The 17,884-nt window shown below is 44.6% G+C and overlaps 1 protein-coding gene across 2 annotated transcripts in view; it reads left to right on the top strand.

Annotated features, from left to right (window-relative positions):
- Window positions 1–17,884, top strand: part of LOC143426730 (netrin-1) — a 123,315-nt gene that overhangs the window by 97,519 nt on the left and 7,912 nt on the right. The window contains exons 3-4 of one of the 2 annotated variants that reach the window (XM_076900350.1): window positions 8,300–8,449; window positions 9,826–9,921. In XM_076900350.1, the coding sequence (XP_076756465.1) occupies window positions 8,300–8,449; window positions 9,826–9,921 (246 nt within the window). The remainder of the gene's footprint in view (window positions 1–8,299; window positions 8,450–9,825; window positions 9,922–17,884) is intronic. The other variant, XM_076900352.1, reaches the window with a different exon arrangement.

Consider the following 17,884-nt stretch of genomic DNA (forward strand, 5'->3'; position numbering starts at 1 on the left):
CATATGTGCGCCTTTAGTCCAAACCGATAACTTAGAGAAAACACACAAATGCGGTCTTAGGCTACACGGATGACTTTCGCCAAACGCATACATGCGTTCATAGAGCTTTAAGGGTTAAAGATGATGAAAGAAGAATAGAAGCGAAGTAACGCAAGCATGTAGGTGAAAATGTGCCTTGGCGAGGCGTGGTGAACGTTCGTAGATCGTAGCTAGCCGGGCATTGTTTTCGCGTTCCTGGAAAAATCGTGGCCAGACGATCGAGGCGCAGGAAAAGACGCGTGCATTCCGAGGATATAACGACCCGTCCACGAGGATGTAAGTTTGCGGAGAGAATCGAGTGCATAATGCGTCGGGTTGCCGTGGGTCTGCACAGGTCTCCGCAGCAGCTAAGAGGCTCTCCTCACGCGAGCGTGTTTACATAAGATGGGCCTGGCCCGTCGTTATTGCACACTCCCGCCACAGGTGGCTATTCCTCGGCCGTGCCCGCGTTCGAGCCAACGTACCAAACCCCTCTCTGTAACTGTGTTCACGCGGCGAACGGGAGTTAAGTAGCGATGGACGCGACCGCCAACCCCATTTCCGACCACTTCTCGATGCAAATCCGACGCTGGACTGCGCGTCCCGGACGATTAACCGACGTACCTAGCCGGTGGACGTATCCTAGCCGCTCTCGAAGTTTAATCGGACGTCTGTCGAGCGATTGGGACGAGTGAGCCGAGGAAATATAGGAGAGGGATGTTCGTGCGACGTTAAACGTGCCTCTTTCGATCGGAACAGCGATGCTTTTGTGGTGGAACGATTTTTCGTGAGATCACTGAAGACTGCTTGGACGTTGTCTAGGTAAACTAGACAAGTGGACTGCTTAGAAAATGGTGCTTCGTACATTTGTTCTGGAGAAAACTTAGGCAAACTGCAAACGCTGCGTCAACAAAAGTCAGCGTAACCAATACGCGGTTTCTATGACTATTGAACTGTACGAAATTTAGCAGGTGTCGAATGAAACAACGCGCGCGCTCTCAAAGGCAAGTTTAAGTTCGAGGAAAGCGGAGACATGTCTATTGTACTGTGTCGTGACCGGTTTTCGCAACCCAAATTTCTCAAAGAGAAAACCTCGATTTTTACGCAACTGTGGGACAGTTGTAGGAAATCGACGAGCGTCTTTCGACGGTGCAGCAGGTCTCGTTAATAATTTGAAGGAATCGAGCGAGGAGGGCCTGAAAACACGGCTCGAAACACGAGGACGGATTTCGAGCGAGGAATGTTAACGAGAACGCGGCCTCGCGCTACGTTCAATCAGTCCTCTGCACACGAAAGAATAACAATTCGCTGACTTGTACGTATCCGACGGATACGAGCGACTGGGTGGGGGGTGAAAACCGACGGTGGAGAAGGAACCGGTCTGAATTATGAATCCGAAGTTCTTCGACGCGGCGGCTGATTAGGGGGTAGGTCTGGAAATGCAGAACGAACCGAATCCGAAGGAAAAGGCCGCTTTCGCCGTGACGCGAATATATCAGCCAGACGACGAGCGTGTCTCGAATTGGATCCGGTGGTTTTCCCCATCCGCGTCGAGCTAGAACCACGGATCGAAAGAAAAAGGGACACAGCCTGGCCTCGTTGCTGGCGTCCAATTCCGATACGTCTTCCTTTTACGTTATTCGCTCGCGTTCAGATTTCCATGCGCATCTGCTATCGTTTTAAACGAAATAGAACATTTTCGTCGGGACAGGAAGGTTTGGAAAATCGAATCCCCTCGAAATTGCAATCCTCTTCGAACTATTAGAGAACGCGTGCGCTGGCTAACATTTGACGCGCGTCTTCCACACTTTCTGACAGAATTTATTGCGATAACTAGGAAATAACCGATAAATAATTTTAAGCTTCTGGGTTAATTTTAGTAGCGATATCGTGCCTCGCGGAATTGATTGAAGTGTCAGCTGCATTTAACCAGAGATACGTCGAAGGAAAATGTACAGTTCGCCATCGATTTTTTCCCGCTACGAAATTAATTCCATCCCTCTCCGCCAGGCAGCCGCTCAGATGTATAAGGAAAACGCATCAGCCGGTAGGAAATTATTTTTCCATCATCTTGACGAACCACTGGGGGCTATATCAATGACATCGTTCAATCACTCCACGATGACAGCCCTGGAGAGAATAACGAAGCAATTTCGCGCGATGTTATCGTGATTGCTTTATTCAATATTCGATATATCAACGACCGGATAATACAGACGTCTCTCCAGGTCGCGTGGAATTTTCGGAAATATTCGGCTGCCAAATGAGCCGTAACTCCCGAGGGTGGGCTGGTTTTATCGACCTCTAAAGAGTCCGCGGATTATTGCGGAGCAGTATAACGAGTAATTCCAGTTTTTTTTACTGTTCCTTCTTCCTCGATGATCATTAACGCGTCAATTGCAAAATTCCTCATTAATTACAGAAAATGTATTATTCAATCGTTTTCAATTTCATATCCAACGTGAAACACAATCCACGATCGTGTCCTCGAAAAGGAGCAATGAACAATGATTTTCGAAACCTTGTGGTATTTAAACGAAAATGCATTTCTTATTTATCGTATTTCATGTATTATTTACGCTGATTATATATAATCGTATTATTTTATGTAAAAGCGTGACCGTTGATTTTGACGCGGATCCTGAATCGAAAGGGATGCTTCTTTAAGTCACGCGCCAGTTCGAAAAAGAACTTTGTTCCTTCTTCCCCGATGATCATTAACGCGTCAATTGCAAAATTCCTCATTAATTACAGAAAATGTATTATTCAATCGTTTTCAATTTCATATCCAACGTGAAACACAATCCACGATCGTGTTCTCGAAAAGGAGCAATGAACGATGATTTTCGAAACCATCTGATATTTAAACCAAAATGCATTTCTCATTTTTCGTATTTCATGTATTATTTACACTGATTATACATAATCGTATTCTTTTATGCAAAAGCGTGACCTTTGATTTTGAAGCGGATCCTGATTCGAAAGGGGTGCTTCTTTAAGTCACGCATCAGTTCGAAAAAGAACTTTGTTCCTCGATCGAACGTTCGATCGAATAGCCGGATTTTCCATAAACCATTCTGCTTTTGTCCCGAGAGACGAGGAAAACGGAGGTGAATCCTCGAGAGCGTAAGAGGCGGCGAGAGTTTCCTTGAAAGGGTAGTTTTGGGGGGGATGAGATCAACAGAGGGGGAACTGTTCGGGCTTCGATGGATCGACATTATCGAGCAACCCGCGTCCAGGTTTACTCGAGGGAAATCAGCTTGATAATCCGATTAATAAATTGGCTGGCATCCACACGCCGGCCGTGTACCGATCCGTTGTTCTCGATTTAATTGACTATCTTTCTGTACGATCCATTTATTACTACCGCCATCACGCGTGTTCCGTTCGTTCAAGTGCTTTAATCTCGTGGCCGCGGGAAATTTGCGAGCCACCCGTGCTTCTTCTCGCTTTTTTCTCTCCTCCATTTCCATCGTTATTATCAGCACTCTGTCGTCGCTTCGCGCAAACGCTCGCTCGAAAATGGAAATGGTGCGCGTCCTCTGCAGAGAACCATCGACGTTTGTCGAGTATTCTTTTTTCAATTGATAATCGAACGGTTAAATGCGAGAAGAATTCTAATAGCAAATTCAACGTTGCGTTTCGATGTCGCAGTGTCGATCGAGTGGGGCGAAGAGGTCTGGACACTCGTATCGAGCCGTGAAATCAATTAATTATAAATCAGTTTTCGCGGAGCGATCTTTTTCATACGCTAGCCTGCTAATTTTATTCTGATTAATTCAGCCGGCGAAACGTGTTTTCGTGAGCTTCCACGTATCCAGCCGAAGGTTGCATGCGAGAGAAACCAAATCTGGGGCCGGATGTTGTTGATACACGGCAGTTTGTCGAAACAGAGGGTGCTCTGATCTTACGAGGCTGAAGAAGGACGTAGGTAGAGAGTAACCATCAAACGACCCATGTGCTACCTGCTGCGAGCAAAAACAAGTGGGTGATTTCAGTATGCAAATTCGTTGCCAGATTTATCCCATCTCCCGGGTCCGAGCTAATCCAGGGGCCACGTGACCATTTACGCTATTTTTAAACGATGCTCTTACAGCAACTGCTGTCTATTAATAAAATACGTACATATATTTTTAATCACTTTTAATATTTTTCGTTATTTTATATAGAAATTCACTAACTTTTGTACTTGAAGCTTTCTTTATCGAATGACGTAATACAGAGTGAAATGTCAAAATGGTTCGAAATAAGAAGGGGAAAAGAGAACGGATCCGTGTATAAAAGAAGCGTAAAGCTTTATCGCGAGCCATTCCACCCCCGTCAGCGGAGTTCTTAATAACTCGACATTGCTCTGGTCGATCCTCTAAAGCCCTTCTTGTAAGTTTGTTGACGCACTCGACTCGTTAATGAACCATAAACTTTTTTCAACGTGGACAAAAAAGCGACGGGAAACGGCGAGGGGACGGACGAGGAAGAAACCCTAGCAAGGTCAACTTGACCCCTCCCTGGTAATCGGCTTAAGGCGCCTTAACAATTTCACGTGGATATACAGATATAAATACGCGCATACTTTCGTAAAACCACGCCGGGCGTAAGTTGAATTTACGGCGCTGCTTTTCGTGGCGACGTCACCGCCTTTTCCCTCCTATGCTTTTCCCGACGCGTTAAACGGCCATAATCGCCGCGCACGCACCCATCCTCCGCCATTGAAATTACATATTCTCGCCCCTTGCGTAGCACGGTTGACTCACGTAATACAGGCTCTGTCCATAAACTCTTTTTTTTACCTCTCTCAGAAAATCATACCAAGCGGAACGTAGTTTACGATAATCTGATTTGCTTTTTTCCAGAATATTAAGTGGCTATCGATGTTTCTGCCGTCGTATTATCGTACCGGATTGCTTAAAAATCGCTGCCAATTTATCAAGTTATTTCCTCGAGTGTACACTTGACGAAACGTAGATTAAATCGATTCCAGACTACGCGTAAAAATTGTTCAAATTATCGAAACACTTTGCGTACATAGTCTTACAAATGCGTTGATATAAAAAGGGAGGAACAACCGAAAATATAGTCGGTACTTGAAAGGCAAACAAGAAGAAACTCTTTCGTTAGAGATAAAAGTAACAGATCAAGGTGTTTCTCCGCTGAATCAGCTTCGTTTTAGTCGACGCGGATCCTCATTAAACTGGCGAAAGAAAACGCTTTGAGTCGCGGGCGTCGAGCAAAAGTAATTCCGCGGCGGTCGGGTGGCTCCGCTACAAGCGTTTGATTTTCCTTTCGATTAAAAGCCGTTGCGATTAAAGCCCTCGGTGGGGGTATACGCGTCTGGCTTGGCAAGCGACTTTTAATCAAACGTTACGCTAAAGCGGCACGTCCGCGGACCGAAATAAATTTTCTCGTTTCACCGTCGAAGAAGGAGGAGAAAAAAAGGGAAAACGAAGACAAACAAGAAGCGTCTCGCGTACGTGCGAATCGCTGAGGCGAGTAGGGGGGGCTGGCTTTCTAGGATCGTGCGAACGAATTTCGATGCGAACAAGTATAATCGAGCCGCGACGTGCACAGATTTCGTCCAGTCCCCTCAAACTTTCCACCAAAGTTACCCACGTGAATCCATGGAGGTCCTCCACCGCGAGAGCCACGTAGCTATGTAAGGAGGCGACGTTCAATTGTACACATTCGCCGCGTAATCGGATTACGCAAACTGGTTCTGATGCCTAGAAACAAGTACGAGCTTCCAGAGCGCACTTACCGTGCAATAAGCGTTATGAGTTTCGCGAGAATAAAACCTCGCGAGGATTAAGTCCAGTCACTTAACTTCATCAGGGACATTTACCATCTGCTATAAAAGGGACTAATACCGCGAACTACGTTTTTAAATCGATACGATCGTTAAAGCCAACTATACCGCAGACATCTCTTGGTTTGTTTGTAAAATACAGCGAACCCTCTTATATCCGTTACTCGATTTGTGCTCCACAGTTTATGCTTGTGTAAAGTACGAGTAACAATGGATGCATTCGTCGCGATCGTGTAGCTCGCTAGAAAAACCGGCAGAAAGTCGAGCAACGTTATTGGGAGGGTGAAAAGAGCCGATAGTTATGCCAGACGCGATCCCATGGATAAACGCGATACGCGAACGATCTGGGCGCGTTTCGCAAAGGGTCACGGTGAACTATCGTTCGGCTAGCGTGCTCAGGAAGCACAACGGAGCACCGTAACTCACGTTTACGCCTGCGAAATGAGCTAGGCATACCGTCGTGTCACTTATTGCTAGCTAATATAAACATGACTACGGGAGACACCCACGAGGATAAAGAAAGTACACGGGCTGCTCGTAAATCACGCGGCATTTTACATTTTACCAACGTTACGGCTTGTTACGGCCGATGTGCACCGGGGAACGAGCCGCGTTGATAATTGAGAGGATCGAGGGTAGAAGAAAAGAGAGAAAAAAAAAAAGAAAGAACGTTCGACACGAGTTCGAACGATTTCCTGGAGATCGACCGGCTTCGCTGGCCGTGTATCGCGTCTCATGTTTCGTAACGCGGCGCACGGTTCCAGCCGGAGTTCAAAGCTCGTAACGGAGGAAACAATGAGAGAATTATTAGGCTGTCGCGAACGAAACGCGCGTATTACCTACGAGACCATTACGTACGAGTCTGTTTTTCGCGAAGGTATTTCTCTCAGGCTCGTTACATCGCTTTCTTCGCGGTTATCGAATCGCGAGTTCTGTCGCGGGTTGTTCAACGATTTTTAAATATTTACGCGCGATGGTTGCGTCGAACGGTGTCCAGAGAAGAAACGCTGAGAACTCTCGCGTGTTTCTCTGTTGGGTTGATTTGAAAATATCGTTGGCCGGCTCGCGCGCAACCTTCCAACTTGGCCACGGTTAAAACCCTCCGCCGCGCTCGCGGTACAAATGTTGTGGACGCGTGAACCGGTTGTTCGTCCCTTCGGCAGTCTCCTCAAGATTAATCCGTTTCGCGGAAGTGCAAATGGTCACTTCGTATGCCTCTTGTCGAGATTGTATGCTTATCCAGGCTGACCATCGTCGTCCATTGTCCCTCCCCAATGGATTGCTTTCTTTTCGCTTCGTTCCTGACTCCTATATAATTATAATCGTACAACCGAATGCATAACAGACGTCTACCCTTGCATCCTGTTTACTTTAGACGTTCGATAATTGATAATTGTACGACTGCAAGTGAAGTTAATTGAATTGGTGATATTTTAAGTCAAGAAACCTGACTTGTACACGGTCTCATGCTAAATGAAAGGACATAAACGTGTCTGGAACACGCGAACAAATTGTACGATAAACTATTATTAAAATCATTCTCACGCTCGATGAAGTCTCGTTATTTGTACGTTATGTGAACAAAAAAATGTGCAAATGCTACGCATTAAGGGTTGGAACGAGCTTTTTTGCCCGTAAATAGCCGAAGGAACAAGCGATACAGTTTCTATTTAACGCTGCACGGTAGCGCATTGAAAGAGGAGAAGATAAAAGGCAAAGAAATCGCTAAACCATTCACGGGCCGGGGCAAAACACGCCCGCGAAGTGGCCCCCGGTACACCGTGCGCGAAAATACAACGACGGTTTTTAGTACTGAAATAGTAATGCCGCAGCTTAAGTGGAAGCAGAGGAGGGAGGGGGAGAGAAGAAGAAGGAAAAAAAATGAAGGAGGAAGCGTGGCCGCCGGGTAGAGAAAATGGAAATGCAGACGAGCAACGAACGACAGAGGTTTCGAGGGTCTCCTCCTACATTTTCGCGGGGATGCACTCGGCTCGAAGTGCAATCGTAATTAACCGCTTTTCAGTGTCTCTCTCGCATGAAAAATACGAGCTTGCATAAGTAAGTGGGCAAAAGGAACGTGTTAAGCTGGCTTTCCGGGCGAGCGTCTCTTCCCTCAATTTTGCTTTCAGCCTGCTTTCCGCCTCCCTTAATCTCGGATGCGCTGAACGCGATACGAACTGAGCCAGAAGGGGGCGCACCGATCGATGAATCTATTATCGAATGAAAGCATGAATCGAAGCTGAAGCATCTTACCCCGATGTTATTTTAGACTTTTAATTAACGCGATCCAAATTGTTCCCACAAGTTTATGGTTTACATCGTTTTAAGCGACTCCTGTTTTAATTCGAAGTGTAATCTGGGTAGACTTTTGGTGGAAGTCGATTGGTATTTAGTATCAGGTTTACTTGATACGACTGTCTCGTACAACTAACGGTATAAGTATAACTAACCATCCCTTATTGTGCATGTTGCGTGTTGCAGCGTGTGACTGTCACCCGATTGGAGCCTCCGGGAAAACTTGTAACCAAAGCACCGGCCAGTGTCCGTGTAAGGACGGTGTAATCGGTATCACCTGTAACAAATGCGCCAGGGGTTACCAACAGAGTAGATCGCACATTGCACCCTGCATCAGTAAGTACCTGCGTGGAAATTTTTCTCAAGTTGTTCTCTCTTTCCTGATTTTTCATTTTTTTCTTTTTTTTTTTTTTGCATCTTTCACGCATCTCCTCTTAATTTTTGTGAAACGAAACATGTAAATATTGTATTCAGCGTAATCGTAAGCACACGAGTACAGAAAACTGGTATCGTTAAATAATTATTGCATAAAAATTTTGCGAGATATATTGAAAAAATGTGAAAGCATCCAAGTGTGCAAGGTATTTCTTGGATTGATCACGATGGTAGACTGCAAAGTGGTGGATCTACGATCTTACGATAATGAGCGTCGTGCGAAAACCGATTACCAACTCTTTCTACAATTTTTTAACGATCAAAGTTCGTCTACGTGTATGTAGCACATTTAATTATTTCCAGCATATCGCGCGCACTGTGCCGTCCCCTATAGAGTTTGTCCTGACTTATTATGCACATAGGGATCCTTCCATTAAACCTGAAGCGTTCCTCGATACACTGGGTGATCGAGAAGTATTTATTATCTTTGAATTATTTTATGTTCTTCAATGAAACTGCGATTAAAATGATCGCAGTGCATCGTATTACAATACGTCCATGATCAATCTTTTAAAAGATTAACTTATGTCAAGAAAGATTCACGAGTTGGTTGCCAAAATGGTGTAAATCGAAACCAATTTTTTCACGATATTCGAGTGCAATTTAAATATTCTTGTGAATCAATTTAATAAAAAAAAACACACACAAAATAGAACAGTAATCTTTTGATTTGTTTGAATTGCACCATTACACAGATATGAAAGTTTTTATTTTTTATAGCAGAGGATGTTCCGAGCAATGTTCACCAACGATCTACTTAAAGGATTCGCGTAAATAGCTCGAACAAAACCAACGAGGCTAGCGTCGATAAGTTTCGTACGCGAGCAATCGTTTGGAACAGTTGCGTTGCTCGCTACAAGATGACCTCGATTGAGAAGACACACTTTTAGGGCACACACGGTATCCCGCGGGACGCACGCGAGAACCCCCTTTCGAACGTGTTCCATTAACAGTTGAGACACGGCGAGGGATCAGTCGAGGAGGAAGAAAAGGAATAACGCGAACATTTCCACTGTGCCTGTCCTGTTTTTCGAAGCGATCGATCGATCAATGAGCGGGTACCACGCGACTGTCCGCCCACCTTGCCCACCCTGTCCCATCCGAGCGGCTATCGCCGCGATCGCGCGTCCAATTAGACAAAATTTGCAAATACCAAAACCAAATGATAGCGGGGAGGGGGAGAAGGGGACCGTGTTTGCCTTTTAGAAGAGATACGAGCGGTATTTAACGTAAACTACTCGCGTCCAACGGTTTCACGTTTGTTTTCCTTCTCGCAGAAATACCGAGGGTTGTCCAGACCCAAGGCATGGCCGGCGAGGAGAGCGGCGAACACGAAGACGACGACGACGAGCGCGGTTACGATGGCCGAGCTGGTAAGTAAATGTCAAATGAACCAATGTGCGACGCTCGAGACTGCTTCGACTCTCGATGCTTAACGTTCCACGGAAAATGGCGCGTCGACCGTGAAAGGTTTATTTTACCATTTTTCCCGCGCTGTCCCTGCTGCTCGTACGCAGCCTCTTCGCTTCTTCGTCGTTCGATCGGAAACGAACGTCTCGCTGGTTAATTAGTGGGAGGAGATTCGTCGAAAGATTATCGTTGAAGGTAGCGGACGTCTGATTCGCGAAATCTTTGCGCGGAATGGCGCGTCGGGAATGGCATAAACGAGAATTCCCCGAATTACGGACGTGGAATCTGACTTATTTCTAATTCCCGTCGCGATATCGCGGGAGGCGAGCGTACGCGAATTGCAAAGAAGGCGAGGATTGTTTATCCCGATGGAAGCTTGCCCGCCACGTGGCTGCGCGGAATGCAAGCACAATATTAATTTGGCAGACGGGAAGCGAGGAAGACGAGGAGGGGAACAGAGGGAGCGGAGGGTTGGAATGTCTAGCCGCTTGGTCGCAGCCTCTCAGCCACCCCTAATGGCTTAATTAAAACTACCCTCACTTGCGGCTTGCCCATTTGCTCCAAGTTTCCACCGGCCTACTTGCACCGCGCACCACCTGCCCAAAGTTAACCATTTTTATTTAAACGCGCGTATCTAGTAATGAAGCGCGCTCATTGCGTCGGGCTATCTACGATCTCGCTTACGTTTAACCGACGAAATCACTCTTTTCTCCCTGTTTTCGTCGTACAGCACATTTTTCCCTAATTGTTTTTTACTCCAGTTTTTTACTTTTGGAGAAATTTATATAGAAAGTGCTTCTTCCATAATTTATAACCGTCGAAGAATAATTGACGCATGCGTGTACGCTTAATTTTTCAAATGTAAAACTATTCTAAATTTAAAAATGAGTCAATATTTCAGAATCTTTTAATAATAAAGAGAAAAATGTCGCGTAATAGCAATGATAATATTTAATTCTATTTAATGATTACTGCTTTGGAAATGTGTATCTTTGATCTGTTAAAGTTGATAATCGTATTAATTTAAAAACGTAGTTCATAATGTTTCTTCCATTTTACAAAAACAACTGCGAATGCACGCATACGTGTTCCAAAAGAATTGAATTGAATTCCAAAGGAATTGATTCGAGATAAAAAATTATTTCTTATCGTTAACACGACTCGTGAACTGCTCTTCCTCTCTTCGTCGACTCTATTCGTGTAACGTTAACAAATGCGGCCTATGAATATCGTTATCAGAAGGAGCTCGCGTTCGAGCCCGGCGAACAATAAATAACAAAGTATTATCCCGTCCCGCGGACATGTTCAATAGTTGGATCAAGTATCATATCATTGCCCCGGGGTTCTACTATTACATATTACTATCCCGACGCAATAATTTGCAGATAAGATGAGCTGAACATTATAAAGGGCAGATACAGCCATTGTCACTGACGAATGATGCATTTCCTGCGAGCAAAACCCACAGGTCGCCTGTGCGTGCAATATATTGTTATTAAGGAAGAACAAAGAAACGCGAATGCGTCCACGGGGAAACGGATCCTCGTGTAATTTACTATTCCTTCGCGAGCACGTAATATCCCCGTAATTACCAAAGGTGTAATTTTTTTTTTTTAATAGTAGCAATTCTAGTACCTCGAAAACGATATCAAACGAGGATCTTCGAGAGATACTCGAGCGTGTCGTCTCTCACAGTTTACAACTCCTAATTGTTACGAAGGATTGCAGTTTTTGAGGAAAGGGTTTCTGAGAAATGTGACTTTGGAAAGTCTGTTGAAGCAGCGAGCGCGGTAGAGGTAGCGTTTCGAATTGCATTTTCGTATAAGCGATTCTTCTTCGAAATTAACGTTTCATGTATTCTCGACTGTCTCTCCTTTTCCTTTCAACAGTTTTTTTTTATCGCCACCCCTCTCGCTGTCTTTCTTACTACAATAAGTCCTCTGCCTTTCCGTCTGTGTCCCTGTCTACAGGCTGATTCATGTAATTAGAGCAACTCCTATCTCTCTTCTGGTTCATGTTACAGAAAGATAGAAGAAAAGGTTGAATAGTCTTTGAAAAAGGCTATATTTTTATAATCGAATTTTCTTTGCAAGAAAACCAATGCACATTAGAATGTCGTCGATTTAAAAGAAATGGAAATTCAAATTCAAATAGACTCATTTCATTAGACATATTTCATTGCAATTTTTTGAAAAATGATATCCTAAAATTTTCTATTGCTGATAGAAGTTAGAAATAGAAACTATTGCAATAGCTTTTATTGCCAATCTCCAAAAAGGCGCTTGAGTGCAAAGAGTTAACAGTAATTTTAAGAAAAAATCAGTGCAAATCAATAATAAAGAAAGCAACGTAATGCCAAGTTATCTCAAATTTAATTTCCATTATTCGACGCCTTCGTAAAAAAAAAACATCTTGTCACATAAAAACAGTACTCGTAATATCTTATCCGCATTGCAGGAACTCGCGTTATACGAGAATCCACTCAACCGAGAACGCGCATTTAGTGCTCTTTCGAAGTAGCAAACGCGTTTCCAGTTGCAATAAAAAAAGGGAAGACACGAGTCGTTCCAGTGACGTGAATCACCCTGTATTTCCTAATTCCCTTTCCGCCCTTCCACCCCCTCTGTCCTCCTTCTGTTAAGCGTCCTCCTGCTCCTCCTACCGCCATGTTGGCGGTGGTTGAAGCTGCAAGGGAGCAGGAGGGTTGGTTTCCAAGTTATTATTATTTAGCCATGGATATACATTCATACGGGAGTCCCTTTAATGGACCAACGTTTACTTCCACGCGTCTTCACCGCGCCTCGTCCTCCCTGGCGCGCGCACACACGCGGGACCATTCGGAAATTATTTGGCCCCGCTCGCTCGAGGAACTCTCACGAGCAAAGGAAAACTCTCAGCCGGGCAACTGAATGCCTTACGAGTACCCGAAACCGTCATCGAGCCCGCTCGTTTTTATCCTTAAGTAGAATTGCACTCGCCTAGATGGCAACCCGCACCACGCGTACACCAACGTTCAAAAGTATCCGTGCACAGTTCGAGAGGGATGCCAGTTCAATTGCAAAATTGTCGATTTCGTTGCCTCGTTGGTATTCCATTTGCGATAAAGAAATTTGTTGAGCAGTCTGTGGATCGAGACGCAATTTTATTAGACAGTACAATAGTGTTTAAACGTGGTTGTATTCTAGTTGGTTAAACGTAGAAGTATTCTAAGTTGGTTAAGGCACTGACACACTTTTTCAGAAATCCTACGGATCTCGTGATCGAGGCAAGCATTCTTTCGTGCCTAGCATCGCGTCCGTTCAATTATACCGTTCCGAATCCCCCATGAAAGGCGATCCTTTATTTTTTGGTTTCGAGCGGCTGTACAGCCAGGTGGTTAGTTCTTCTGAAAACCCTCGAACGGTATTGATTATCGACCGAGTTAGCGACCGATTGTTCGCCCGTGGACGAAAATCCCAACTGCACTGGAACACGAGTCGACGCGTGTACCTCGATGAACATAATTACAAGCCATAATTATCCATTTCCACCTTGAAGAGTATCAGTAGTGCTAGTTTTCCTATCTGCGCTCGATATTCAAATCGAGCGACGCCACGTTGGACGACCTCGATCGAGGTAACTCGGTCTGAACGCGGCTCGATCTGACCCAATGAATAGCATCTCGACGCGAAACATTTTCTGCGCGGCAATTAGATAGCGAAAGGAGGTGTTAATATCAATTTGTCACGGGAGGGAAGAGGCGGGACGTAGTCGCAGGATTTCCGCGATCGCGTTCATATGCATCAGCGGCGGCGGACGGAACCCTGGGTGCGTGGGTGCGTGCAACGAGAATTACGCGCGCGGTTGCGTGCAGTATTAACATATAGATGCGATTCGTGACGCGAGATGCATACCGCCGATGTATGCACGCCTGCATACGCGATACACGCCGCGTTCTTATTCGCCTGGTGGATGCCTCGCGAGGTGGAGTACACCGGCATTGGTATCCTCCAGCTACTAGTTTGCAACGCTTATGAACAATGTGCCCGCGATGCTAAAAAGGGGATGCCCACGGCTATACCGATGCATTCTGCGCGCCCTGCCCACGGTGCCCCTCGCGTACAACCGTGCGTAATAACATGTTAGTACGTCGCATCGGGGCTGAGTTACGATTTCAGCTCGTAAATCCGCGAAAAACTCGGCTGGGAACGTGAAATCGTCGCTGAAGGCGCGGACGATAGACCAGGTACTCGTCGCGTTAGCGTTTAATGCTTCTATGTACGCTTTAACCAGCGGCTATGGAAACTGTTGTTCTTGGGAATCTTTGCTTCTGGTTTCTTCTTTTATATAAGAATTTTGTAGAAAGTATCGATTTCTTTTTTTTTGTTTTTATTTAATGGCATATACGAATGTTTCGAGCCAGTTGGACGTGTCTATCGCTAATTGGTCGGATCGCAATCTTTTAAGCGAGAGCAGGAAATATTCAAATAAGCTGAAGATGGTATCGTCTGTAACGTTACTCTGACACACTATACTAATACGCTGTTAACTTGGGTTACGCGCAGACGTCAGGTACCATCTGTATTCCCGTTCATTTCCGTTTGCTGGTGTAATTATTGTAATATAAGGCACACCGCGATCATCAGCGATGGCGTGAGCCGACGTAAACTTTTCCATCCGCGAGATGAAATCTGAGAAGAGAGCGTGATACAAATCCGTAACTGGAAGGTGTACGATCCTTCACGGGAAGCGATCGTTTCAACGTTAACGGACTGCGAATAACCGAGGATTCTTTATCGAGAAATGTTTATTTACACGTTCTTCGATGTTAGATCGTCACTTGCTTGTTTTCTCCTAACGAACAAACGATAAAAGTACTACTTCAACCCTTTCTTCCTCACGAGCCATCAAAGAGGGTGCAAAGTTACTTCAAGCCTCTCCAAATGAAAATCCACGATTCGTTTTACTTTTCTCTCTACTCGCATTCATTTTAATTCTTTCCTCTCGACTTTTTTGAAATTTATATGAGAAAAAAAGAATAATACGCGTAATTACCGACGACTATCTTCCCTGCTCGTTTCACGAGTCAGCCTGACCTCCAAGTACAGTACCGCTATAAATATACCATGCCGTGACACCGCAATGATACGATGTTAAAACACAACAGTGAGACGACGAATGGAAAAAAGAGAAGGATACTATTTAAGAGAGAAAAACGTTGACAAGGTTAACGCGAATATTTTATCTGATCTCGTCGAAGTAATCGAGGCAGTGCTCACCTTGCGAAAGGGGATGCGATAAATGGTAACGCGTCAAAGAGGCATTAGTATGAAAGAAGCAGAAATAAACGTGTTGTCTGGTTTACAAGGCGGGTTAATCTGCGGTTCGCTTACTGTACCGACGCGTGAACTTATTGCTCGCGCGTACGCGCTCGGATAAACGCCCACTAAGGGTCCTTCCATTTCAGGAAACATAGCCCTGGTACTGTTTGCACACCGCATCGATTCGTTCTCTTTCCCGTTTTCTTCCTTTTCCGCGATCACGGGTGCAGTTTAAAGTGGCTCTGCGGGGCTGTTTCCGTTCGTTCCGCCCAGGGACGGACACGATCGAATTGAAAATCAAAACAGAGCAAACGGACGAGGCAGGATTTTTAGCGACGACGGCTGTAATCCGGGTCCTTTACACCCGTCGCGAGTCTTCTCGTTGCCAGCAGACTCGCGAAAAATCTGACAGCATTCAGAGACACGAGTGGAAGCCTTCGCTGTGGAATTTGTCGAGTGAGATGTTCTCAATTTTTGTTAAACGCACAGATCGCATCTATAGTTTAAAATATATACAATTAGAAGTTGAAACCAGCTTCAATTTCGAAAATACATTTATTTTGCTGCGTTTATAGAAAAAAATATAAGCGAAGTGATAAAAATTTAAGTTCGCCTTATCTTAAAGAGTTAATTGAGAACGGATGACGTTTCGGGATCAATACAAATTAAATGAAGCGTTATTCGTAAAATAAAAGAGTTACGTTTAAATATATTACAAATTGCAAGGAAAAAAATGAATTACAATAATCGAATTTTTTGTGGCCAGCTCAGTGGATAAGTTTGCATGGAGAATTGCAGGGCGTAAGGCGCGTTCAAAGGATGTTTCGAAGGAAATGACCTTTCGCCTCGTCGGTGGCGACGTACTCACGATGAGCAATCGATCTGTTTTTCGTAGACTATTAAAGCTGAACACGCGTTTCGTCACAGTAAACACTTGACAATACAATGAAAATTATTCAATTCACTTTGTAATTTAAAATCAACCATAAAGATCTACGCACGAGTTCAAAACTAAAAAAATTAAAATTATCCTGTAGATAGATATCATTTTTTAATGGAATATTAAATTTTAATTAAAAAATTAATTAATGCTACTTTAATCTACTCGAGTAATTACGGTTCTGTTGAGTAAACGATATTAATATTACACGTGTTGGAGGAGTATATTTGGAGGTCGTCCTTGAAAGATTCCTCCACCCGGTGTACGATACCTTCTATAATAATAATTATCTTCATTATTACAGTACAGGCTCACCGGTTGGGCCCTAAACCAAAGTTAATTACCAGCCGCCGTAGCTAATTTAAATCAAGACTAATTGACCCGTCTCCTCGCCCCTATGATTCTACTTCCATTAATTCAGCTCGCGCCCCGGCTTCTAATATCACGAGAACTTTCCCTAAACTTGTCGCGTTTCGTCTGGGTGCCGTCGAAAGTCCTTAAATAAATCATAATCACGATCCGTGATTAATAGTTTCCTATTACGCTAATTATAAATAATAGCCATCGTTCTGCGTAACATCGCAATGCAAATATTAATTAAACATCAACATTTTTATACCTCTTCCACGTGAAATTCATTTTTCGTTACTTTCGCGTAACTTTATCAATTCCATTTACATCCCTGTACGCTATACGTTCGTTTCCTTTTTTCTCTTTTTTTAATGCAGGCACGCACGAGCGAGAAATAAAAAGAATCGAGCTCTTCGATCCAGCTCACTGTATCCATGGAACACGATTTTAACGTAGATATGCGTGTACACGGTGCTCGAGGGAAAAATAAATGAAATACCGTACGTTTCGACGTCGATGTCCGTCCGACTCGTTGACACGGCTCATTAGGAGGCGGCGTGACAAGCGAACGTCCACGTAAATTTCGTTTAAACGGTAGACTATGATCGTAGTCATTTAATTTCGTCGTGAAAGTACCTCGCATTAAGTGCACCGTTTACCCTCGTTGGGTGGGGGCGTCTGAAAAGGTAGTCGCACAAAAAACCGTAGATTCTCTACGCTGTCACGGCTGGCGAGCACCCACGCGTCCATTAAAGTCCCACTCGGGCCGCTGTAAGATACTTGTTAGGGTGCCTCGTAAGGCGTGCACCGTGCCCATCAGAGACCCTTTTATAATTAAGACGTTACTTTGCGGGGAAAAAGGAAATTGCGCGTATATACCTGTACACATAAAACGGGACCACGCGCTAAAACATTCGGTACCCGCGATGGCCAGGCGAAGTCCTACGCGGACGTTGATAAAAAATCTAGCGTTACTCAATCCTGCAGTCGCGACTTGAATATCTGATGAACGCTCGCCGCGCATCGCGCGTCCGAGATTTTCTCCTCTCGCAACGATACTTCCGTTGCGAAAACAAAGGAGGTAACAAAAATATATAAACACTCTCGAAGAAAAGTGAAATCCGTGGAACGGATATGGCCGGCGATAAATTCCTCGCTTTATCTCCGGCCGATTTTTTACAGCCACGCCGACGAGACGGTGGCACGCGTTTAACACGCTTCGCGTAAGTCGAAAACGGGATCTTCTAACTTCACGCCGCGCGATAAAGATATCGAGTGTCGAGAAGACGAACATATATCTATAAAGGGATACAAATTTCACAGAAACAAGTAGAA

The sequence above is a fragment of the Xylocopa sonorina genome, chromosome 9, assembly GCF_050948175.1.
Source record: "Xylocopa sonorina isolate GNS202 chromosome 9, iyXylSono1_principal, whole genome shotgun sequence".
NCBI lineage: Eukaryota > Metazoa > Arthropoda > Insecta > Hymenoptera > Apidae > Xylocopa > Xylocopa sonorina.